The 26,409-nt window shown below is 43.1% G+C and overlaps 1 protein-coding gene and 1 long non-coding RNA gene across 6 annotated transcripts in view; one reads left to right on the top strand and one right to left on the bottom strand.

Moving 5' to 3' along the window:
- Positions 1-4,772: 4,772 nt before the first annotated feature.
- The window catches only part of RGS22 (regulator of G protein signaling 22), a 99,991-nt gene continuing 78,354 nt past the window's right edge, over positions 4,773-26,409 (bottom strand). For 2 of the 5 annotated variants that reach the window (XM_045007935.1, XM_045007939.1), the window contains 8 exons: positions 26,133-26,291; positions 24,079-24,156; positions 20,722-20,883; positions 15,342-15,521; positions 13,625-13,786; positions 9,230-9,328; positions 7,637-7,739; positions 6,531-6,880 (listed from right to left, as the gene is read on the bottom strand). In XM_045007935.1, the coding sequence (XP_044863870.1) occupies positions 6,711-6,880; positions 7,637-7,739; positions 9,230-9,328; positions 13,625-13,786; positions 15,342-15,521; positions 20,722-20,883; positions 24,079-24,156; positions 26,133-26,291 (1,113 nt within the window). In that variant the 3' untranslated portion in view covers positions 6,531-6,710. Of the gene's footprint in view, positions 5,245-6,530; positions 6,881-7,636; positions 7,740-9,229; positions 9,329-13,624; positions 13,787-13,864; positions 13,998-15,341; positions 15,522-20,721; positions 20,884-24,078; positions 24,157-26,132; positions 26,292-26,409 lie in introns of those variants that run through there. The other 3 variants (XM_045007937.1, XM_045007936.1, XM_045007940.1) reach the window with 3 other exon arrangements.
- LOC123365233 lies at positions 10,238-18,280 on the top strand. The gene is made up of 3 exons (XR_006577487.1): positions 10,238-11,048; positions 14,820-14,912; positions 17,658-18,280. It is a non-coding gene; the product is annotated as an uncharacterized LOC123365233 (long non-coding RNA).

Here is a 26,409-nt window from a genome sequence, read left to right as displayed (position 1 = left end):
CCCCCAAAGGGATCAGAATGTAGAAAAGGTAATGGCCAGCAGCACTGGCTAGATACACTAGAAAGATCATTCTGCCCCCCTTTAAAGGGTGGTGCAGCAGCCAATCCTGCCTGCATATCAGGAAGCTAATATGGATCTATGCCTTACCATCACAATCGAGGCCTATGTATTTCAGCTGTAGCAACTTGCTTGTAACTTGTTGTGAGGAGCATGGGTTGCAGGAGAGAAGAGATTAGGTGAAGCAACAAGAAGTCAGTCTGTGTGCACATGGCTGGAATGCTAGCTGCAGTTATGACATTTCTGTTAATTCTGTAAATAATCCTATTAATAAAGAGTCAGTTTAGCTTTAGAAACACAGAGTTCTCTCCTGTTATTAATCAGCATATGGTATATGAAACATCAGCCATTCATCACACAGTTGTATGGCTTGTGTCATACATTGGCAGGTTTGCAGGCTGAGAGATATGTATAGGGCCTGATCCTGAAGAAGGGGCAACAGATTCTTCCTAAAAGTGTGGGGGAGGATGATGCCCCCCCCACTGTGGCCCTGCTCCCACGTCCTCTTCCCCCCAACCCTCCGCCCCCCCCGGCCAAGCCGGAAGTCAGAGCTAGGTCTGGGACCCCAGGCAGGTGAAGGATCTGCAGTTACCTATAGCTGCCTGTGCAGCTGTTACTCTAACCCAGCTCCAGCTTCCTGCCTGGCCTGGGGGTGAGGCCTCGGGGGCGAGGCCTCGGGGGCCAAAGAGACACAGCCAGGCATGTTAAGAGACGCCCGGACAGCTGTGGGGAGCTGTGGGCCCTCTCTCTGCCCTGGGTGGGAGGCCCAGAAGACGTGGATGAGGGCCAGGGGCTGCTCTTGGGCTCACTCCACCCCAGACAGGTGGAGGGGCTACAGCAGCCCAGGCCACCAGGCTGGGCTTCAGCTTCTGGCCTGGCCAGGAAGCAGGGTATCAAGGGGAGGAGGAGGGTCTCCAGGGGAGGAAGAGGGGCTGGTGAAAAGTGGACAGGCCAGGCCCATCCGCTTTCAAAAGTGGGAGGGCTTTGCCCCCACTCCATTCTGATGCCGCTGTCCTGAAATCCTTATTCAGTCAAAACTTCTTTTGAAATCAAGGGGAGTTTTGAATGAATAATTTCATGGCTGGGCTTTTAAAAATAAACTGTCCACTCTAGGCAAAGAATACAAATGTTTTTCTTAAAAAATGCCAGATTTGATGAGAGAAATGTGAAGTAATATGGTAAAGGTACTTAGTATTAATACCTATATATTCAAAACGGCAATTAAAAAAATTCCAAACAGTTTCAATATATTTAGGCTTGGAAGGATTAATTTTTTACTGGTAAATGTCAGTGAACATTGATTATGCCCACAAATGTAAGAAAACATATTTCCATCAATAATAACTGAAATTTACAGATAGACACAGAAAAATGCTGCTTGAGAACTTATTAGAGTTTGATTTAAGGAAAATTTTGACACATGATGTTTACAATTTGTGTTTTAACAGCTCTGAAGCTTAAAGTTTTTGAATCTGTGTCTACTGCCATTAAATAATAATTGCCTGACCCACCCATCCCAAAATTTCCCACAGCTGTGAAAATTTCAGTTGATAAACATTGGAAAAAATGCTTATTGATATTATCCTTCAAAATGATAAAAAATAAAAATCAAATTCTGCTAAGCCTAAATATATTGTATCCCATGGCACTAAACAAAAAAAGGATATGTTCAAAGAAGTGTAATTAGACTCTGTGTTTTGATCATCTCTAGAGCAGAATAATCACCAATCAGGTTGGAATGGTTTCTGATATTGCATCTTGCCAAATAACAAAAGTTTTTTCCTCAGGCTGTAGCAACAAACTCCATACAAAACTGTTGTTCTGATAGAAACCTACAGTTTTCTAAAAGGCACATTTGATTGAAGCCAAGGTACCCATGGTTGAAGCTAATGGAAATGAAGTGTGGTTTGACAAAAGGGAGAGATCTTAAACATACATAATGCACCTTTTTGACTTCTTAAAAAAAATATTGACTGCATGTAGAGCTGAAGAAAAGTGCTGGATCAGCAGCCCTAGCGCTGATTTTTTGCATAGAACAGGGAAAGCCAAAGGCAGTGCTGACATTCCTATTTGTAGAGTGATCTAGAGCAGTGGTTCTCAAACTAGGGCCGCCTCTTGTTCAGGGAAAGCACCTGGCGGGCCAGGCCAGTTTGTTTACCTGCCGCGTCCACAGGTTTGGCTGATCGGCTCCCACTGGCTGCAGTTCGCCTCTCCAAGCCAATAGGGGCTGCAGGAAGGGCGGTGGTATTTGGTGGTTTTAATAACACATGAGCCTCATCAGATGCGTACTCAACAGGAAACTGGCTACATGAGATTTTTTTTATATAACATAGAAATTCAAATGTGAAATGGACTGAGGAACAGCAGAGAGACAAAATGGGCGAGGTAAGATCTTTTATAGGACCAACTTCTGTTGGTGAGAGAGAGACGCTTTTGAGCCACACAGAGCTTTTCTTCAGGTCTAGGAAAGGTACTCCAAGTGTCCCAGCTAAATGCAAGGTGGAACAGATTATTTAGCATAAGTAGTTAGTACATATTGTAAGCGACAATTCAAGGTAGAATGACTCATTAACTCCTCTGAGTCATAGGACAAAAAGTGGGGGTTAGTGGTTACAGATTGTTGTAATAAGCCATAAATTCAGTGTCTCTGTTCCGGCCATGATTTTAGTGTCTAGCAGAATTATGAATTTAAGCTCCCAGGCTCATCATTTGAAAGTGTCATGCAGGTTTCTTTTGAGGATGACTGATAGATCAGATATAGAGTGATTGCCGTGTGACACTCTCTGGGGGAACTTTGGGTTCATAAAGCAATGAATGGATTGTACCAGCCTTGCAAAATTCTAATCACTCACTGAGAGAAGTATTTTTTTTAAATAGGCAAGTAAGGTAATTTTTTTCATCATCATCATTGTCATGGTAATGGGTGGGAGAGTAGTTTTTGTGCGTGGGCTGGTAAATGTTCGTGACAATATTGCAAGGCTGGAATACATTCATGTGGAGTTTTATCATCTGTGACATATATCTGGATAATAGGCTTCATTTAATAAGTAATCCAAGTATGACTCAAGTAAAAAGCTACTAATGAAAGATAAACATTGTCTTCATGCTATTTAACTGTTTCAAAATACCATGTAGGCGAGAATACAACAAATGAGAAACAGACCATCAGTCTGGAACATTTCATAGCATGCCACACACTTCCCAGAATACAGGTAGAGTCACTCACTGATTTTTAGACTAAGACATGCCACTACCTTAGTGGCATGGCACAACTCTCCTTTGCCTTTCACTTTAATGAGAGGTAGGCCACATGCCCCTGCATGTGCTCTGCTAGCTGCAAACTGTTGCAAGGAGTGCTGTTCAGGCATACAAATGCAGAAATAATAGAACCAAAAGTCTATCTGAACTTTAGGAAGTTTTGTGTATACGTGATGGGTGGGCCTGAAACCACGAAAGTGAGGTTGTTCTCTCTTTGCCCTCAACCCTGCAGAAGCCCTTCCATAGGAGCTCCATATGGTTCCAGCTCCCTGAGCTTAAGAAAGAAAAAGGGGCTCCAGATTTTCCCCCTCTTCCCCGCACAGCCCACATGCTGCATTAATTTCCCACAGCCTATCTTGCCCCACTCCAGCATTGTGGAATGAATCCTTTATGGGGAGGGCCTCTAGGAATAGCAGAGGGCAAGGATGTTCTTGGTAGGCTGGCTACACGGGAGTACAGAGGATAGTCTGGTCTCTGGCAGATCCCTGAGATTCACATGGATCCTTGCCTTCTTCCACTGGGCGTGGGGAGAGAAAAACCCCATTCTATAATTGGAATAATTCCTAGGAATTGCCACAAACTGGAACTCAGTGAATTTCTTTTCCCATACCTGGGTTATGCCCATGTACAGCAGAAGCCACTAACTTTGTGGCTTGCAATCATATTGACTGAACAACAGGGCTAGGGTTTGGTTTTGACAGCTCTAAATCTCATGAATCATTGTCAGTCAATGGAAGTTGCATGCGAATATATAAAGGCAGAATCAGGGTCATAATACACAAAGCCACGTTGCTTGACAATTATAGAATCAAAGACAGGGGGATCCTTTAGCACAGGGGTGGGCAAACTTTTTGGCTTGAGGGCCACATTGGGGTTGCAAAACTGTATGGAGGGCCGGGTAGGGAAGGCTGTGCCTCCCCAAACAGCCTGGCCCCCGCCCCATCCAACATCTCCCACTTCTCACCTCCGACTGCCCCCCTCAAAACCCCTGACCCATCCAACCCCCCTGCTTCTTGTCCCCTAACTGCCCCCTCCTGGGACCAGGGCCACCCAGAGGATTCAGGGGGCCTGGGGCAATGCGGGGGAGCTGCGGCGCTTGTACTCACCTGGCGGCGGTCCGGGTCTTTGGCGGCATTTCAGCGGCGGGGGGCCCTTCAGTCACTCCACGTCTTCAGCAGCACTGAAGGACCCCTGCCGTCGAAGACCTGGACCGCCGCCAGGCCAGGGCTCGCGGAGACCTCTGCCCCCATCCAACCGCCCCTACTCCCTGTCTCCTGACTGCCCCCCAGGGCCCCCGCCCCTTATCCAACAGCCCCGGCCCCCTTACCATGCTGCTCAGAGCAGCATGTTTGGCAGCCGCGCTGCCCAGCTGGAGCCAGACACACTGCCACGCTGCTCGGCAGGAGCGCGCAACCCCGCCGCCCAGAGCACTGTCCACATGGTGGCGTGGCTGCGGGGGAGCTCAAGGGCTGGGCAGACAGTCCCATGGGCCGGATGTGGCCCACGAGCTGTAGTTTGCCCACCTCTGCTTTAGCAAATGCATTGGGCTGTATTTAAGATGGTGTAGCACTTATTCATTAGCTCAGGCACTGAAGAAGCTGAATCCAATTGTAAGATCTTTGGGGCAGAAACCACATCTACCTGTGTGTTTATATGTGTGATTGTACCTAATCCTGATGGCAGCCTCTTGGCAGCACCCAGTGTAAATAAGAACAACATTATATTGCTATGGAGTATGTTGGAGGACTTTCCTCTGTTATCTTGATTCTAGCATCTGTTGGCTTTTAAATATCCCAACTGATTATCTGTGCTCTGAAAATATGAGTGCAAAACTAACCACACATTATTTATTTTGACTGCTAGCTCATCCCAAGGCCGCCATAATTCATTATCTCAGCGTTCTGTTCTTCATTTAGGTTTTAAATCCTCCTGCAAAGGGTAATAGAATACCATTAGCAAGGCAGAAGCCATGGGAAAGGGATGGAACTTGCAATCACCAAGGTATCAAGAGGCTTTAGTTCATATCTAGGCAGTAATGAGATGTGCTGCTTTTTGGTAATACAAGAAGGAGAGAAGCAGTGCTAAGAGTGAGCTGCGTTCCTGTGTCACAGGCAGTCACATCACAATCAGAGTCTCACGGCCATCCTAAAGGCAGCCAAAACCCTGGGTTGTTTGTGGGGAAAAGGAAGGGACAGAAAAGGAGATGGAGTACTAAGGAAGTTGGTGGGGCAATGGAAGTTAGCAAGGAAATGGGATGGGAAGAGAGGAAAGGGGACTGATAATGAGGGACCGAAGGTGTGGGAGTGATTTAGAGAGCATAAAGGAGGGGTTGAACAGGCCGAAAAACCATGGGAAAGAAAGAAAGAATTTGAAACAGAGATGAAGAAAATCTAGCCTGTTGCATATTGCTCCTTCTGCTGGTCACAGACAAAAGGTACTGCCTCAAGAAGGGCCCATCCAGGCACTGCGAAGTGCAGTAGCAATAGGGAAGGGTCGAGTCCACCTTGCCTAAAGTAGGAAAATTAAAATAAAGCAATAAAAGATTAAGGGAAAACGGAAGGCTTGTTTACACTTACCGGGGGATTGATAAGTGGTGATCGATGCATCGGCGGTCAATTTAGCGGGTCTAGTGAAGACCCGCTAAATCGACCGCAGATTACTCTCCCGTCAACTTCTGTACTTCACCTGAATGGAAGCACAAGGGGAGTCGATGGGAGAGCGTCTCCCGTCGACATAGCGTAGTGTGGACCCTGCGATAAGTAGATCTAAGTACGTCGACTTCAGCTACGTTATTCATGTAGCTGAAGTTGCGTAATTTAGATCAGTCTCCCCCTGTAGACAAGGCCTGCGAGGGAATGGAAGCATGTTTCCTTAGACATTATAGTAGTTCTAGACTTCATCAATTTAAAAAAAATTCAAGAGAGGCACTGTAGGTTCAGAGAGAGGCACTGTAGGGGACTCTTAACCTGGGGATTCAAATTGTAGCAAAATCTGTTTTTTTCCTTTGACATCTCTTTCATTCTCTCTCCTCTACCCTTTTTTATTCTGTTTCAGCTGCAGTGGCAGAGGCCTGGTCTACACTGGTGGGGGGGGAGGAGGGGGTCGATCTAAGTTACACAACTCAGCTACGTTTTTTATGTAGCTGAAGTCGACGTACTTAGACTGACTTACCGTGGTGTCTTCACTGCGGTGAGTTGACTGCTGCCGCTCCCCTGCACCTCTCGCGGCAGTGGAGTACAGGAGTTGACAGGAGAGCACTCGGGGGTTGCGATAAATCAATCCCCACTGGCTTGATCGCTGCCCGCCGATCCGGCGGGTAGTGCAGACATGCCCAGAGTTAGTCTCTAGCTAGCTCTGAGTCATAATCTGAGAATTTCAGAATCCAAGGATGTAATTCAACTATGAATACCAAACAGAAGCAAATTATTAACTATTTGGGACTCACTTCCCACATCTTTGGGAAGATTGGACTGTTTCTCCCAAATCAGACTAGTGTTTGATGAAGTGATGGATTTCTCTGGATTTGCAGTGAAGTCTGGCTTCAAATAAGTCGTGGATGAGAAACCTGTATAAAGAAAGCAATTTGAAATTAAGGGAAACTGTGCTTTTGCTTAGGAGAAGTGCCTATTTTATGGTCAGATACAATCTCCAAAAAATGAATGGAACACCACAGTTGATTGTATAGTTTTGGGGCATGGACTATGAGGACATTAAATTAAATGCAGATATGAGCTGCTGCACCTCCCAGTACCTTCATGGAGAGAACACTGACAGTGTAATAGAATGTTTATTCTTATTTTGTCCACATAAAGTTCAAGTGGCTGTAGTGCAAGGAACTGGGGAGGTAAAATGCAGCCTACAGCACAGAGCTGAAATGCACGGCTGCAGAGCACTCCCCCTTGGCTGCTGTGTCAGTGCACAGGCTGAAACACTGTACATTCTCCTCTGTGCTACACGTGCCTAGGGTGACCAGATGTCCTGATTTTATAGGAACAGTTGTGATATTTGTTTTGTTTTTTTTAATATGGCTCCTATTACCACCCACCCCCGTCACGATTTTTCACACTTGCTATCTGGTCACACTACATGTGCGCTGCAGTGGTAACACTGGATCTCTTGGCCGCTCCCAACACCACCCTTGTCACTGAGCTATATGGGTGTTAACAACCACTCCACAGCAGACAGGGTAGTGGAGGTGAGGACCACCCACACAGCCCTAAAGCAGAGCAAATGAGGAGAGCCTCATGCTGTGTGACTTTCACCGTATAATGTTTAGTAGTCAGAACACTGTCCTCCTAAACCACAGAACATGATTAATAACCTGTAGAAAATAATGATGTCCTTTTCTCCAGATCGTCTTGTATTTTAAGGAGTACTCTCTCCTGCTCGAGGGCTTCTATGTACTTGGAATAAGACCAGGAAACCTGCAAGAACCATTTTCACACATCAGCCTCTGTACCGTGAGACTGGTAGTTGATGGTCTATTTCAGCAGCAGGAGGGCTTGTTTATGTTAATACAATACCAGCTTTCTCAAAGCTGAAGAAGTTATCGAAAGGGGAGTTGTGCCATTAAATACTGAAATTGTGAAACAATTCACTAGCAAGAAGTGAATCACAACGCATTGGGAGGTGCAATACAGAAAAGTCTGACAGATTGGATGCTTATCCTAATTTATTCAGCTCTCCATTTTCTTTTACTCTTCCCTTCTCCGTGTCACATTTTTCTTCCTTTCCTCTTCCTAAAACATTACAGAATCTTACTCCTGCCAAAATTTCATTCTTTTTGTTCCTTTGAACACCCAAAAGTGCCCACTCCCTCTGACCCACCATGAGCCTCTCTACCTGCTAGCTTCCCCGCCCAGATCCCAGCAGGTCATATGAAATCTCCTAATTCTTCCTGCCCACACTTGGCAGCACCTTTCTACAACATGGTACCTTCTCTCCTGCAGTAAGGAAAAAATGCTGCTCTTTAAATTTTAATGTACCCAGTCAGGTTCAAAGTAAGCTTTAGGCTGCTTACCCAAACATTATGAGACTGTACCTGTTTGGTTTAAGGCATAGCCCTAGTCAGGAATGTTCTGTTTCAGCCTTTTTTCCTGAAACATTGAAAGTCTGAGGCCAATTTTAGATTTGGTGGTTCAGTCTGAGGAACTTTAATTCACTTCCTACAGTAGCATAGGATTTGAAGACAGAAGCAGGTTCAGCAGAGATTACCAGACTCCTAGAAATTCTGAAGCCGCTCCACCCTGGCCTGTCTGTGTAGGATAGCATCCTGGCTTCAGAAACAGCCAGTCAAGACTTTTCCAGCAGTAAAGCAAAGGTAAAAGGCCTGTTTGAGTGAGAGGACTGTGGGGGGGAGAGTGTGCTTATTCAAACTTCACTGAACCTAAAAACATGGTTTGGATTTTGGTTGGTTTGAGATTTTGGATGACATACAAACTGGTCTATATTCCAAACTATATTCCACCCATCCATTTTACACTATAAACCATCGCTTAGTGTTCAGAAGTTGCTGTGCTCATTCCTTCCGTTATTTTAAAGAAAAAAAATTACTATTCCCCTGGCATTATAGACCCCCAATCTTCAGGAAAGCTCTGATATGAATCTGAAACTCCATTGCCTTGGTCTTATCTCAAGTGTAAATCAGCGCTACCCTCACTTATAAACTCAAAAGGCCTCAAGTTGTTAGAAATACTCCCCAGCATCTAAAAATGAAAGAACCTCAGAAGAGGCAGAGCAGGCTTTTAACCTGAAAAGTTAATGTGTCGAGAATGAGCAGTTTTCTAAGAACCCTGCAACAGAGGCATTAGTAGCCAATCCTCCACCTTCGCTTTACATCAGCACCTTGCCTTACTTCTCTTCATTGATGTAGGTGGGGGTGTGGATATCTGTAGCAAGATATTTTATTACTCACCTGTCGTCCATATCCAGTTACAGATGAAGGTGTTCCTCTACCCAGACTGGTGTCATCCACAGAAATACTTTCTGATAAGCTGACAACTTTTTTCACTTGCTGTTACCAATAGAAACAATTCTTTGATTAGTTGCAAATAATTGAGCTGGGGTGAAGAATAAGGTCAGAGAAGATGGTATTGTTGCATTTCAGCTGACCCACATGCAATATCACATAGCACTCCAAGCATATTTTGTACAGAGCTTTCTAATGCCCAGTTTTGTAGTTTATCATTCTTGCATACTAATAAGATTTGGGGTTTTATAGGTGTTTCTTTGCCCAATTCAACGTTTCCACCACTCTAAATTTCTGCCAACCATTTTCATTGTGAACAGTTCCCATCCACCCTCTTGGACCCTAAATGGCATAATGAACCAGCAATGGAACACATTTCCATCAGGCTTGTCTACACAATCATTTAATTTGCAGCCCACTGGGATGTGAAACTACCCGCTGTGGACTAACTGTCTGTGTGGACCCTGCTAATGCACATTAACAGTTTGTTAATGCACTTTGATCTAGTCCTCTTTGAAATAGGAGTACATCAAAGCTCATTAACAAATGGTTAATGTATGTCAGCAGAGTTCAGTGGACGGTTAGTTCACAGCAGGATAGAGCAGAGTAGATTTTCACCCCAACTTGCCACAAACTAAATGTTTGTGTAGACAAACTCATATAATCTAGATTTTTAAGGCCAGAAGGGACTGTTGTGATGATCTAGTCTGACCACGTGCATAAACATGTCACAAGACTTCCCTGAATAATTCCTTCTTTAAGTCCAATAGCTCTGGGTGAACTAGAGCAGATTCTTTAGAAAAACATCCAATCTCAATGTAAACATTTTCAGTGATGGAGAATCTACCACAACCCTTGGTAAATTCTTCTAGTGGTTAATTGCTCTCACTGTGAATGTTATTTTGATGTCATCATAATGCTTTGTGTTTGAACCTTCCGTCTGAGGAACTCAAAGTCCTTTACAAACATTGATTAATTAACTCTCACAACAACCCTGTGAGGCAGGTGTTACTCCCATTTTGCAAATGGCACAACTGAGCAAGAGAGGTTAAATGGCTTGCCCATGATTACACAGCAGAGATGATAGAGCTGGCAAAAGAACCAAGATCTTCCAATTCCCTGCCACAGAAGAGCATCTTTCTTCTATACTTCCCTCATTCTCCTCACCCTCCGACTGACCAGAGCTCCTGAAACACTGTCCAAGGGGGTCCTCAGCTGCTCCTCCATCATGAATTTTATCTTCCATCCCAAAACAGGCCCTCTGACCCCTCAAACTCTCCATTGATAGGACAGAGACACAGTACAACCTTGAGTACAAATTTTATACTACTATTCTTTAAACTGGGAATGGGGGATTTGTGTGAGTTTTTGGATGATGTCAGCTCATGCTGTGCTAGATCATGACACAATATCATGTATCATAGCATCACATCACCCCCAACAAATATGCTTGGTGATGTCAACTGAATAAAAGCTTGAAGAAAATTTGAAAAGTGCTTCTGCTTTCATAGTTTATCTTTAATGCAGGAAAATGTAAGTCAATAGAGAAGCCTGATCAGGCAGGAGAGACAAGAGCTTGGGAGAAGAATCACAAGCCTCGCAGCTGAAGCAGGAGTTTGGCAAATACAGACATTACTTAGCCAACAGAGGACACTGGTTCAATAGCAGAAATCCCTCAAGGCCCTGCTAATTGTTGGCAGTGTTGGAGGAAATTCAGGACTCATTTTTAGACTCTGCACCATGCTAGTCTAACCCACTAATGACTGTATGTTGCACTGGCACAAAGCAGTACCACTTGGTCAACAAGTCAACCCACTGTAGGATTTTAAAGTAGAAATTGGTTAAACATTAGCAATCCATTCACGTAATAGATCTTCTCTGCCTCTAACCTTGGATTTTCTGTTTTCTAAATTTCTTGGAATTTTCATAAAATTTTATTTATCTTCCTCCCCTAATTGTCCTAACATACCGTAAAGTCCTGGAAATTAAAGCTAAGTAATTTTGCTATCTACCAAAGAACTGCAAGGTTTTATAAAATGGTGACTGACTAACATATATCTTCCAAGAAACTGCTTTTAAAAATAGTTAAAGCTTTATGGTCTAAAATTTAAAGATCCTGTTTCTGCTAGATACTGAGCACCGTCAACTTCCATGGATAAGAGAAGCTTAGCGCTTAGCAGGATCTAGCCCAAATTGTTTAGTAACCTACATTTGTGCCATGAGGCTAAAGAGAAGAAGGAAAAGTCAAACCCAGGCATGGGGGATTGTCCTCTCTTGGTGGAGGGGGAGGGAAGGATGAGCACAGATTTAAAACTAATTGCAACTTTTCAGTCAGGCTTTGGGTGTTTTTCTGGTTAAGATTTCAAAAACTCTTTTTGTAAGTGAAGTGTAACTGCTTATGCAGAAATATTGGCATAAGAGCAATTAATAGAGTGACTAATGCAAATAGGAATAAGGAATGTAGCATGTACAGCCTAATGCCTTACCCAGGAGCAAATCCATAGCTCAAAGCCCAGGATTAATGGCTGGCTTTGGCCACGGGCCGATGTGCAGAAAGGGAGGAGGTAAAGCAGCCTCCCTCACGCTTGCAACCTTCACAACAACTACTTTACCCAATAGCTGAAATATTGGCATGTGAGTGAATCCTCTGGCCCTGCTATGGCCTGCCTTCACCCCACACCCACACTACCCTGCACATCAGCACCCAGTGACTATGCATAGAGCTGGACTCTGAACTGGACACAGATGATGCAACCCAAGTATAGCTCCCCTGTGTCCAGCCCCTCTACATTGGATTCACTGCCACAGGGCCATCAATAGCCACAGATGAAGGAGCTGGATTTGCCCCTACTGCTGAATGGCACATACACAGAATATTAAAATATTCCCATAATGTAAAGAAAAGATTTTGCACAGGCATCAACTTTTCCTTGCTCCATAACAATCTCCTCTTCTACACAGGACTTTCTTTGTGCTATATAAGGGCTAGGGAGTTTCAGCTTTGTTGCTCCAAACTCCATCCAAACAATAGTCTTAAAAAAAAAAAGAAAGAAATTAGAGAGAAGGAAAAGTCTGTTTTTACTGGGGTGAAGACACAAACATGCACTACCCATAAATGTTGCACTCTTTATTCATGCCCATGCTCTGGCATTTCAGTAGGGAGGCAGTGTTCTCTGGAGGAATGAGCGCGAGTTGGGGGTTTCAGTCTTGGCTTGACACTGATAGCTGTGTGGCCTTGGGAAAGTCACAGCATCTCTCTGTGTCTCTGTTTCCCCCTCTATAAAGGGGATAATAATAGTTACATGATCTCCCAGGTTGTTGTGAGGATTTATTAGTTAATGTCTCTACCTATCTAGATACTCATATAGTTCATATCACTACAGTATCTGAGCACCTGTTGGTACGGTACTTTGAATATGTACAGTGCTATATAAATGCTAATTAGAAGTCTTGCAGGTGTAATAGCTTATTTGCTCTTAAAGGGACACACACAGATCACATTTGGCCCAACATTCAGATTTTGTAAACGCAACCTTTCATCAAACAAAATATCAACAGAAACTTTTCCATATTTTAAAAAACAAAATTTCAAGAGAAACAGCTTCACAAACATTCCCCTGTAGTAGCTGCATCCCAAACACAGCCTACTTCTACTAGTGCATTAGCAACTAACAACTCAGATTAGAAACTGCTCACTAACAAAAGTCAAAGTGAGTAGCCTAATAATTTCATTGTCAGTGCTGAGGGAAATGCAAAAAATAAACAGAGGATAAAGAGTGAATCCTGCATCAGCATTTCAAAATCTTTGTTTGAATAACCTAAAGTGCTTTTTATTACACATGCAAGGAAACATGTTGATTTTAAATATAATTTGTGACCTGATAGTAAACAGCTAAACATGGTCTACTAACAATGCCAGCATGTTCTAGTGCAATTCCATGTGCAATTGTCAGTTTTACACATGCAGCACATGCAGATCTGTTTGAAAATTTAAGCCCTTCATGTTTTTACTTTCTCCCTCACCACAAGAGATGAACAGAAATATATTTCCACCCTATTTAAAATGAGAGGGAGGATAAATGCCCCAATCCTGCAAACATTTACCCATGGGCTTATCTTTAAGCACACAATTTAAGCATATGCGTGAGTGTTTGCAGATTGGAGCCTAATTCTCCAAGGACTGAATTGTACCTGAAGCTTGTATTCTAACAAAAGACATTTAGGGCCTGATTCGAAGCCAACTGAAGTCAATGGGAGTCTTCTCATGGCCCATAGGGGGAATATTTGAATGTTTTACTCTTGTTTGCCGAAAAATGTGTTTATGGTATTTCAGCTTCTCACCTTTACAAGTGCGAGTCTTTCCTCTGTTGTTTTTCTTTTAAATTTTTGTCTCTTCTTTTCCTTTTTTCTCTCCAAAGTAGGCAAAATTTTCTCATCTGCCAAATTGCTTCGAAATTCACAAAATTTTGGCCAAAATTTAAACAGAAGAGCAAAAATAGTCATCTGAGCAGAAAGAAAAGGAAGTGTAACATGACTATGTTAAGAAAACAGAGTGTACTGTAAAAAGTAAATGTAGTTTACCATAACAATGCAATAACTATTCCTTTTTAGTACACAGCACGTTTCCTCCCACGTATTGTCTCCTGACATTTCAGTCCAGCTTTGCTCTGCACATGCTTCTCATCAGTATGTTTGTTACTGGTGAGAAATATTCCTAAAACACAGTTAAAAGGCACTCTTTTTTATATTTCCCTAAACAATTGTTTGCATTAATGAAAACATCCATCATTTTTTACAAGTATTCTTTATAAAGTATTCACCACTTGGATTGCTTTTTATACCACTCTTCTGCTTAAGTATTCCAAATATTCTGTTCATCAGGGAGACAGCTTTGGTTTTTTTCCCTCCTTAAGAGGAAGGAAATTTTTTTTGTTGCCTCTGGAAAAGCTCTTAAACCACATTAGAGATCTATGAGTAAATCTTGGATAATTTTTAAATGATATAATCTCTCATGGGGTCTTTTTTGAATGGGAATAAGAAAAACAATAAAAAAAGCAATCAGAAAGCAATGCATTCTACCAACACATTGTACAAGGCATGATATTGCTGAAAGTCCTGTATTGTCACTTGACTTTAGTGGGAGTTGAGGGCGCTCACCACGTCACAAAATTGGGGCCAATGTGCTTAATAGTGATATTTAATAAGAATGTCAGTCTTATCGTTGTGCCAAATTCTTCCATTAGTCCCACGCTGTATTTCTGGAATTTGCTGTATTCTATACAAGTTGGGTCCTTAAATCAGCATCTTCCCTTATCTTATGATCTGTATGAATCCTCCTGTCTTCCATATCATTCACCTCATGATCTGAATGTTTTGTGGATTTGCATTAATAGATCTTCAAAAAAGGGGTGGGACAATTTGGTGGGAAGAGGGGGAAGACACAGCTACATGTTTTTGAGGAACAGAAGTATAAAAGGTAATGACCATAGAAGGTAAAAAGTGTGGGTTTACAAATGACTTTATTTGGTTTGTGCAGCAGAATGAGCAGAGAGAGAAAAAACCTGTTCACAGCCTGTTCCTATTACACAGACCTTATGAAGAAAAGGAAAAAGAAAAGGCAGCATTTTCAGTAAGTTATAAGCTGCTTTTGTGTTTTGCTAATGTCTACAACATTTTTTATATCTACTTAAGTGGTTCCTCAAACTACAAAATTTGGTCGCTACAGTTTAACTATTCACATCAAGCAACTCAGGAAAATGGAGTAGTAGGTCTAAAGCAAGAACTCCTAATGCAGGGCTGATCACCCCTTCCCATGGTAAAACCAGCTGAAAAAGATCATACAGTGTATTGGCAATTAACAATATTCAGAGGTCTCTCCCACATCTTAATCCCTTAATTTTCAGGATAATAATTAGTATAATAGGTGCAACTTTGTGCCCACAATGGTTTATGGGACCAAAATTGTGCCCATAATAACAGAGACCATCTCTAAAAATCAGGTACAATATCTCTAACCAAATCTGGATACTTTTCTCCGCACCCATCCCCATCATCTTACCTGCGCCTCTCTAAATACATATGGCCCTAGTTCTCTCCTGTGCTCAATAATCTTCTGAGCTTGCTCTTGTGGGATGTCAATTTGCAGAGCCGGTGGGATGGTGGAATTAATAAAGCAGTTGATGATAGCTGTGATCTTATTCTGGATAGTGGCATCATCACAGTGAGAATGGCACAAATCCTGAACAGTGGAAAATGCAGCATACAGTGAATATATTACTCATCAGTAACTAGCCATTCAGTCCTTTACAAAAGCTAAGCGATCTGACTAACATCAGTTATATGCAAATAATTATGACACACAGTGGTGGAAGTAGATTTTAACTCTTACCAGTATGGCGACTCATGGGAGGGACACAAAGTGGGGCACCAGCTAAAGGGGGGCACGTGACCTCCCCACGTGACCCCTCCCCGCCCTGCTCCCAGCCCCCACACTGTCCCTGTCTCCTCCCCATCCCACATTACCTGGGAGGAGAGCTCTGTCCTCCCACTGCACTGGCTCCCCCTGTCATTCGGCTGCTCTTCCTGGCAGCCAGGCCCCAGAGCCACTCCTGGATGCTGCCTGGTGCAGCACAGCAACTGCCTGGGAGAGTGCCTGGCTCTCCCAGGCAGCTGCTGCGCGGCACTGGGCAGTGTCCCAGGCAGCATGGCTGGAAGAGGAGAGGCGCTGGCCTTCTGGCTCTTGCCCTGCCCCTTCCTCTCTCCCGCCCCAGGCTGGCGGGGGTACTTGAGCCTGGGGAGGTCACTTGACCCTTTGTGCCCCTCCCACCAGTCGCCTGCACCTCACAAAAAATGTTCTATGACTAGAGCCCTGCATGGAAACAAATTCGTACTCGCAGATGTGGATAGAAATCGGTATCTGCTGAACTGCGCGGCTCTCCCAGGAACGACAGTGACAAAAGGAGCAGAACATGGGACCACCGGGTGACTGCACGCCGGCAGCTCCTACAGTTCAGCTGTATCGCCCCCATCCCCGTCCCCATCCCTGTTCTCCAGCAGCGCTGTACAGACCCCAGAAAGGAGATGCAGCTGCGTGGAAGACCTGGGGGTGGGGGTGGAGCTGAGGACGGTTCTGCTCCTTTCGCCACTGTGGTTCCTGGGAGAGCCCTGCAGTGTTCAGCAGATACCGAATGTGTCTTTCTGGTATGGTGTATCGGCAATAAATGTCTTAATGGTACAGTGTACCTGACCGTATCGGCTTACTTGCACCAATGATCACACACACACACACACCCCTCCTTAACTAAGATGCAACAGAATTCTTGCATTGACTTTCTTAACAACAAATGGCACCAAAAAAGGAAAAAAGGCCAATGACACACTGGGTTGCATTCATAGTCATGGAGCAGATGTGATAGTACCTCTATGTGCTTCTGGGGAGGCTGTGCACTTGATATTCTAGGTTCAATGTGAGCATGTTATTGACAAAAGTAAGGCAGTTCCAAACACAAATGAAGGTGTGAGAAGGAACAATTTAGGCTACCAGTGAAACCTTCCTGATATTGAGATCTACTGGATTGTGTTATAGTTTCCCAAAGCCCCATGGCTTGGGATTATTAAAAGTAGAGTGGACACAGCACTAAAACATGGACAACAGGAATTCACTTGCAAGAGTCTCGTTCCTATGATCCTATAACTCTGATAAAACCCGTGACTGAAAGCAAGTGCTGTGTAGTCAAGCTCTGATGAAGTGCAGTGGCAGCATTAACCTATGAGAAAATGTTGTGAAGAACTGTTATCAAATCCTTTGATATGTAGTTTCCTTCTATGCAGAAATCCTAACTTTCCATTGTATTATATGTTTATCACAGTTCCTTAAATATCTCTATTAAGATACAGTGAGCACGCTAGAGAACCTGTGGGAGCAGATCTGATTGAGCTCAAGAATTTGGGTTAACTTTTGATAGAAGAAATTGTGTTGCAACTTGATCTTTAATCTGAAAGGAAATTAAACCCTATGGTTTTTAAAAGATATTTCATAATTCAGAGAACTGTTTTGGTTTTATTATTAATACTTTTTTAATGGTGTGAAGGGAAAAATGATAAAAATTACAATGAGAAAAGATGAACACATGTTTGAAAGGACAATAGAAAACCATATTCAGCATATCATAAAATAATATTATGCCTTTTCTTATTAATTTAGGATGTAAAAAAATTCAAATAAATCATAGAGGAAAGAGGAACAAGCCATAGGATATAAGAGGAAAGATGAGAGGCAGAACATAGTGTAGCAGACAGAAAAAAAAAATCCTACACTCTAATATTTATCCATATTTGTTTTAAAAGTCATTTCTTCTTATTTATTATCTTTCAGTTGCCCAAAAATGTCCTACCAATCTGCCAGGTGGTAAGGAGCACTGCAGACGTCAACTCCCACAGGGAGTTCTGTTTGAAAACCAATGGCACAATATGATTCAGACACTGCAGGCAGGCACTATGCAAAGTTCTGCACACAGCTTTTTGGCAATAGTCCTATGGTACATCCTGACCTGCAACACGCCTGCTCGTCTAGTCCTTGGCATCTATGAAGAGCAGCAGCTGCCAACCCTGCCAAATTGTGTACATGTATAATTATGGTCAGATTGTACTTTTCCTTGTTAGATAGGAAAACAAATAAAATTAACATAAATGGAGGGTAAAACAATGGCTTTTTCTTCATAGAATATGTCCACAAAGAAAACACTTCAAATTGGAGACCACTTTTCTCCATAATGTAGCTTGGGAGAACCACAAACCAACAGAAACCTCAGACATTTGTGTGTGGGTTTTGGCCTCCCAGCTACTCCCAGTTCTGGAGTAACAAGTGAATCACCATCTCATAGCCTTAGCTAGAGTCTCAGTTCTGCTGTGCCTTCTGAACCGGCTGGCTTAGGGAAGCACTTAGGGTTCAGTAATTTCAAAGCCTGATGAGCCAGCTTTGCTTTTCTATGGTGGCAGCGTTATTCATGTGCTAACTTGTATTTATGATGGCTAAGCAGGTGGCCAGCAGTGATTATTGGTATCATTAGTATCTCATTTATTTATAACTATTATTTATTTTTTAAATAAAAACTTGAAACATGCAAATTATCTCATAGCTTGCCCAAGCAACCACATATTTTTACACTATTATCCTCATCCTCCCTCCTGCCAGCCCTTCTGTTTGTTTGTTACTCCTACTTGGGACTGTCTTTAGTGTGTGTGTTCATACAGTGCCTGGCACAATTGGGCCCCAATCCTGACTGATGTCTCCAGTGGTTACTGCAATATGGAATGAATGATAAATAATAATATTCATTGATCATATTAACTGATCACAGCAGCCTTCCCCCCCTCTCTGCAGCCTGTATGTAGGGGCCAGGGATTGTCATAGTCATAAGAAAGGCCATATTGAGTCAGACCAAAGGTCCTTCTAGCCCAGCATCCTGTTTTCTGACCAGTGGCTAATGCCAGGTGCCCCAGAGGGAATGAACAGAACAGGTAATCATCAAGTGATCCATCCCCTGTCACCCATTCCCAGCTTCTGTTAAACAGAGGCTAGAGATACCATCCCTGCCCATCCTGGCTAATAGTCACTGGTGGACCTATCCTCTATGAACTTATCTAGTTCTTTTTTGAACCCTGTTATAGTCTTGGCCTTCACAACATCCTCTAGCAAACAGTTCCACAGATTGACTGTACTTGTGTGAAGAAATACTTCCTTTTGTTTGTTTTAAACCTGCTGCCTATTAATTTTATTTGGTAACCCCCTAGTTATTGTGTTATGAGGAGTAAATAAAACCTCCTTATTTTCTCTCTCCACACCATTCATGATTTTATAGACCTCTATCATATCCCCCCTTAGTCATCTCTTTTCCAAGCTGAAAAGTCCCAGTCTTATTAATCTTTCCTCATACAGAAGCTGTTCTATACCCCTAATCATTTTTGTTGCCCTTTTCTGGACCTTTTCCAATTCCAGTATGTCTTTTTTGAGATGGGGTGACCACATCTGCATGCAAGATGTGAGTGAACCATGGATTTATATAGAGGCAATATTATATTTTCTGTCTTATTATCTATCCCTTTCTTGATGATTCCCAACATTCTGTTTGCTTTTTTGACTGCCGCTGCACCCTGAGTGAATGTTTTCAGAGAACTATCCACAATGACTCCAAGATCTCTTTCTTGAGTGGGAACAGCTAATTTAGCCCCCATAATTTTATATGTATAGTTGGGATTATGTTTTCCAATGTGCATTACTTTGCATTTATCAACATTAAATTTCATCTGCTATTTTGTTGCCCAGTCACCCAGTTTCGTGAGATCCCTTTGTAGCTCTCCACAGTTTGCTTTGGACTTCACTATCTTGAGTAGTTTTGTATCATCTGCAAATTTTGCTGCCTCACGGTTTACCCCTTTTTCCAGATCACTTATGAATATGTTGAATAGGACTGGTCCCGGTACAGACCCCTGGAGGACACCACTATTTACCTCTCTCCATTCTGAAAACTGACCATTTATTCCTACCCTTTGTTTCCTATGTTTTAATCAGTTACCAATCCATGAGCGGAACTTACCTCTTATCCCATGACAACTCACTTTACCTAAGAGCCTTTGGTGAGGGTCAAAGGCTTGTCAAAGGCTTTCTGAAAATCTAAGTACCCTATATCCACTGGATCCCCCTGTCCACATGCTTGTTGACCCCCTCAAAGAATTCTAGTAGATTGGTGAGGCATGATTTCCCTTTACAAAAACCATGTTGACTCTTCCACAACAGGTCCTTGTGCTCTCCTGAACACAGGCATGACTTACTTACTGCTAGTACTTTGGTGTAGCTCCATTAAAGTCAATAGAGCTATGCTGATCTACTGCAGCGGAGGACATGGCCTAAAGGAGACATGACTAGTTTGGGAGAACCAGAGGATGATGACAACTCAGATTGCATCTTTCCTGAACACTTACCCTTTGTAAAATTGTGTACATATTGTATATATAAGAGTATTTTCTTTACTTACAATGGTTAATACTACTGGAATGCCTCTATAACCCGAATAAACATTTTAAGAATGCCCACTGTGTTTTGTACAGCACAGTGCACATCAATGCTCAACATATAAATAATAATAAAATTTTGGACGAGTTAATTGACAATATCCCTGTAAAGGTCCATATCATTCTAGAGTGTATATAAGCATAAAGGAATGTGGGTATGAAATTCTCAATTAATTTAAAATATTTTCTCTAAGGAATGGAGGAGAATCTGCATGGAGGAAAGAACAATAAAGCAGTGAAGCGGGTGGCATTGATGTTGACAGTAAATTGCATCAAGGCACTATAGTTAAAAGTCTCCTGAAGTATGTTAATAGATATATACTTTAAAATCTGCATGATACTCCCCTGCTCACATTATAGCACCATACCTTATATTTCTGAACCTCTTGCCAGAAGAGCACTCCGTTCTCCAGTAAATCTCCTTTCAAAGACACAAAGCGCTGAAACTGTAATGCTGTTACTGGATTCAGCAGCGCTTTACGGAACATGATTATTTCTCTAGATGAAGAAACCCACTTATTGTCCACATGCTGTCAAAAGGAAAAAAATTCACTGAATAAACTGTTTCAAAAAGCAATAACAAAAGCATTAGTTAGGGTAAACTGTCTGATTCTTATCTTTGCACTGACCCTAACTTTCAGTAGTTTATGACAGGGATACAATAGAACTTGGCAATCTTTCTTTCTTTCTTTCTGTGGTTGGTTGGTTGGTACAACATTTTTTGGAAAGGATGGATGAGAGAGGAAATGGGAACAGCCATTGCTATTAATTATGGCAACAAGCTATGTTTTAGGGAACAGTTTGAGTTTTGTACAAACAAACAACAGCAACAAAGAGAAAGGAACAGACAAACCACATTGCTAAAAACTCCAAAATGCTTTTGACATGGACCTCACTAACAAAACCAGTTTTGAAAAGTGTTGCCATGATCACCAACAGAAGCTGGAGAGTTTGCTGCTTCTGGAATGAATTCTACAAATAGTAAAATGTGATTTAAAGTCATCAAGACATTTTGGGAATCTTCATGCTTCAAAATAGATAGTGAAACAGAATGCATGAAAGGGTGAGTGAAAAGTGAAGCCAGAGGGGGAGAGAAAGAAAGACAATTTATGCAGAAGTTCATTTGACATGAAGTTTAGAATGGAACACAACCCTCAGTCCTTCTTTACTGAGCTCACAATTCTCATGCTTTGCTATTATTCCTTGAACAGTAAGCCAACCAATTCCTCGCTGTTATCAGATGGATGACTGAAAACTACCCTATAACATCAGTATACAATCCATGAGGACCTAAAGGGAGGGAGTCATGTCCAATGGCTAGCAAGCAAGGGGTAGAGGAGTATTTTTTGTTGCAGATAGACTTGGATATGTAACATGAGAGCTGGAGCTGAAAGTCTGTCAATGGTTTCTCCTAACAGTAAAATAAAATCACAGGTTATACATAGTTCCCTGCTACAGTCACCCAGCCTAACTTCTGGGCACTGTGGGAATTATGACAAGCCCCTCAATGTTTCAGGACTGGGAATGCTGCCTAGGCTGCTACTGGTGATGTTAGTGCAATTGCAAGCTCCCTCCTGGCTGCCAGCCATCTGGGTGCCATTGAGTTGGTTCCTCTGCTGAGCAGCCTGTGTGTCTTCTGGCCACCAAGAGGGCAGTTCAATAGAATCAGAGGCAGCACAATTTAGTGACCTAAGGACAGGACTGAGAGCAAGGGACTTTCACTTGCTAATATTGTATCTGATACTGACTCTGACTTTCTGCCTAAGTTTCCCCATCTGTAGACTGTTGATGTTACTATTATAGGCTGTGCTTGAGTCTAGTTAAATAACTGTATAAAAACCCCTGAGCAAACAGGAGAAAAAACAACAACCCCAACTCATCAGGATGATGAGTAGCTTCAACTCTTTTGACACCTCTGCGCATGAGGTTTTGTTAGCTTAACTGCAGCCAGAAAAAGGATGGTTGGGGCTACTCCTGGGACTGGCTTCACTGTAACACTGATGAGCACTCAGAGTTGGTGGGGCAATTGCTCCTCAACCCTGAAGTTCTGCAAGATTCCAGCTTGTCACCCCTCTTGTTTAACCTGTGTATAAAGTTCTAGGAGGGTTAGTAAGGAAGCAAGGACTGTGGTGCCTTATGTGCACTGATGATACCCCGCTGTATTTCTCCATGCCTTCTGACCTGTCCAAAACTGCTACATGCATTACTTTGGGTTTGTCTACACTACTAGGGTAAGTCGACCTAAGTTATGCTACTCTAGCTACGTGAATAATGTAGCTGGAGTCAACATAGCTTAGGTCAACTTACAGCAGTGTCTTCACTGTGCTGTGTCGATGGGAGACACTTTCCGGTCGACTTATCTTACTCTTCTCGGGGAGCTGGAGTACTGGAGTCATCTGGAGAGCGCTCTGCTGTTGGTTTATCAGGTTTTCACCAGACCTGCTAAATCGACACCCACTGTGAAGACAAGCCCTCAGTGTCTGGGGAGATGGGCCATGGCTGAGGGCAATCTGGGTGAGTCTTAATCCAGATAAGACTGAGGGGATTCATAGATTTTAAGGCCAGAGAGGACTATTATGATCATTTAGCCTGATCTCCTATATAACACAGACAAAATGATGTTGGTTGGGGAAAGGAACTGGAAGATATGGCAGGAGTAATATCAACCCCTCAGACTGAGATGATGTGCTCATCTGTGGCTGACTGGATTCAACCCAAAAATCAACTTGCTTAAAGAGAAAATTAGGTAAATTTGACTCAAAAGAATCATATTACTACAGTCTTCCTCAAATGCTAAAGCCGCTTCCATTCAGAGTGGTGTGACCACCGTGATCAGGAATTGGTTAAGTGTCAGGAGATGGGAGTGAAAAAATAATCAAATGCATCCTGCTTATATGATGATATGTGACAAAAGCACAGCCCTAAGTGGGATGCTGCAAATAATTATTTCCCTAAACACAGGTACCAGTGAAAACCCAGTTAACTGAACCCACCTGCACTTTGGATTTCTTTCTATCTAGTGGTTTGCAGCAGTAATGGTGACCTGGTCTCTAGTTTGAATTCAACAGACAATAAAATTTAGACTGAATAAATGTATACAACTTGCACGTTGGCAACCACAAAGAGTTCACTGCTCTTCAAGGGGGAAAAAACTGGCAAATGTCTCCTGAAATGTCATATGACTGAGGTTTAAGATGTTTAAAATTGATATTATCTTAGCGCTGTAAGGTTAAAATACAATTCTAAATGAAACAGATACTGTGTGATATGATTAAACTTGCCCATTCTGCTGCATACTTCACATTCTCTTTTGTGTCTGCATGTAATCCACTCTCAATAATAAATAAACTACCAGATGCTGGAATGAACAGCTTGTCCCAATAAGCCCACTGCATGGGAAATACAGATGAATGTGCATTAAAGATCCAGTACCAATTATGAGTCCCAGAGGAGTTCAGACTGCTGCACAATCCCTGGGGAGAGACTTGAATTGCTCCAGAGTGACCCCTCTGGCCAGTACAATTATTGCTGGAAGTCCCATCCAGTTGGCGGCCAAATTAACCACTAATGTCAGCAAGTACAACTCCATTGAAGTCAATGTAATTACACCCACTGATGCCAGCAGTGAACTTGGGCCTAGATATGTAAAGCAGGGAAACAATGAAGAAATCTCCAGGCTTCAACAGGGAAACAGAGGAATACCGGGGAAAAGAGACATAACATACTTTACTTGCCTTCCAGGACCCAATCTTCTTCTCATTTCTCTGGATTAGGAGATCTTCAGCTATGTCCCTTATCTGTGGCTGAACACAAGATTATCAGTATGTTCATATGCCAAGTACTAAACTCTTCTTGTTTAATGTGCAGGCTATAATGGGTTTGGATATGAAATGCTCCCAGCTTTTAAGTCATCTGCTTCAGAAAAGGTAGACTTGATCAGGCAGCCCCTTTGCAGCCAAAACACCCACCTAAATCAAGGGAAGTCTGTCTGCATAAGAGCTGCATGGTCAAACCCAGCACGTCTGGTCACCCTGAATTATGAAGATGGATGGAGAATATAATCTGGTTCACGTCCTCTAAATAAACTCTAAAGCAGCTGTTCTCAACCAGATTCTAAAGCCCCGAGCCCAGCGTCTCCTGTGGGGCTGAAGCAGGGAGTGGGGCTAAAGCCCTAACCCTGACGCCCTCCACCGGGCTGAAGTCAGGAACAGAGTTGCGGGACTGAAGACAAGCCCTGGTGCCCCCACGGGGCTGAAACCAGGAGAGGAGCCACAGGTAGTCCTGAGCATCAGCACCCTCTGTGGGTCTGAAGCCAGGAGCAGAGCCATGGGGCTGAAGCCTAGAGCCTCAGCACCTGAAACTGGGTGCAGAGCCACGGGGCAAAAGCCCCAAGCTGTCCCCCCCTCCCATGGCTGAAACTCCAGCCCCCCTTGCGCCCAACCCAGGGCTGAAGTCCCAAGCCCAGAGCCCCCTCCCCTGCCATGGCTGAAGCCCTGAGCCCCTCAGAGCTAAAGTTCTGAGACCCCACACCCGGTGTCTGAAGCCAGGAGACCTGAAACCCCCACCCCCCACTGGGCCCTGGAGTTTTTATAGTAAATTGGGGTACGTGGGCCTCAGAAAGAAAAAGGTTGAGACTCCCTGCTTTAAAGGGCCTTTTCATCCCCTCACTTTGTGGTAAGATAGAGAACATAGTAAGGAAACATAAATGGAGATAAAAAAAATACCAAAAGCCCCTATGATTGTTACAAATCATAGTTTTGCAAATAAAATAATTTGGTTTACTTAAAAACCTACAAAATACTGATTTGTGAAAAGCATCCAGTGCTCTAAATCAACAAATAGAGAGATGGACTATCCAATCTGCCCACATTTTTGTAAGCCCTTTGAACCCTGTTTATGTTAAAAAAGAATTAAAACTAAGTTACATCTCTGATTTGAATGAATTCAGTGCCTGGTTGGAAATGGCAGGTTTTTCCTCAATCAGTACAATACAAACTCTCCATTCAGTTTGTGTGTATGTCTGCTAAAAACAGGATTTTTTGCTAGTCTCAGCAGCAGTGTTATTCCTCCTACCGCCCACATAGATCCCATCCTAGCTACACTGCCATAAAAGTCAGTGAGGTAGAAGCTATGCCCATAGCAAAAAAGCTAATGTATGATGTGCCAGCAGGAGCAAAGCTCTCCCTACTCTGAACACTCATGTGTAATTTAACTGATCATTCTTCAATGTAACCAGTCAGAAGCCAGGCCTGTAGCCAGCCAGTCTTCCCACTTGGCAGCTCTGCAGGAGGCCTGGAGTAGCTCCTATAGGCGATACAGCTTCAGGTGGGAGGACATGGGCAGCGTGAGAAACAGGAGTAGCAGAGTGTGGGAAGCCAGCTCATTTGCTTGTGCTCTTGTCTCTCTGAGCATCTCTGTAACTCTTTTCTGTGGAGCTGGATTTCTTCTGGGTGTGACTATGTGCGGGGTATAGAGGGTGAACTCTGCTGCAAAGGTCCAACTTTTTCCCACACTGGCTGACTGTGAAGGCAGCATCAACTGCCTTCTTCAGCTTCAGTGGCTAACGAGGCCATCAGCAGGATTGGGCTATTAGAGGAAAAAAACCTCATCCACAGGCATCAGCGTAACACGGCAAGCTGTATGCACAAGTCACTTCCCTGGGGTTTAAATTCAATATGAGCTATGATTGACTGTCATTTTTCTGTACCATCTTACCCTAACAGTAAGCTACATCTCAGCATGAAAACAGTACTGGGATGGGCCATATTTGAAACATTACCTTTGTTTTTCTACGTGCCCCAGATTGTTCTTTTGCCAGGAACAATGGCAGCCACTTTTTTTCTAGCCTCATCTGGACGTATTTTTGAATTTCTAGCAGAACTGCTGAGGAAAGTCGATCATGAAGTATGTGTCCCCAGCCTCCACCTGACTGCATTAGCTAAACAATCCAAATACAACAACAGGTTAGAGAAGCTCTTTTGTGTATGGGCAAAAGTCACTTATCCCTTGTGACAGATGCAATACTGTGGAACCATGGAATATTCAAAGACTATTGT

Source organism: Mauremys mutica, chromosome 2 (genome assembly GCF_020497125.1).
Source record: "Mauremys mutica isolate MM-2020 ecotype Southern chromosome 2, ASM2049712v1, whole genome shotgun sequence".
NCBI lineage: Eukaryota > Metazoa > Chordata > Testudines > Geoemydidae > Mauremys > Mauremys mutica.
Note: the sequence above shows the minus strand (reverse complement) of the source record. Positions and strands in the feature narration are given on the sequence as shown.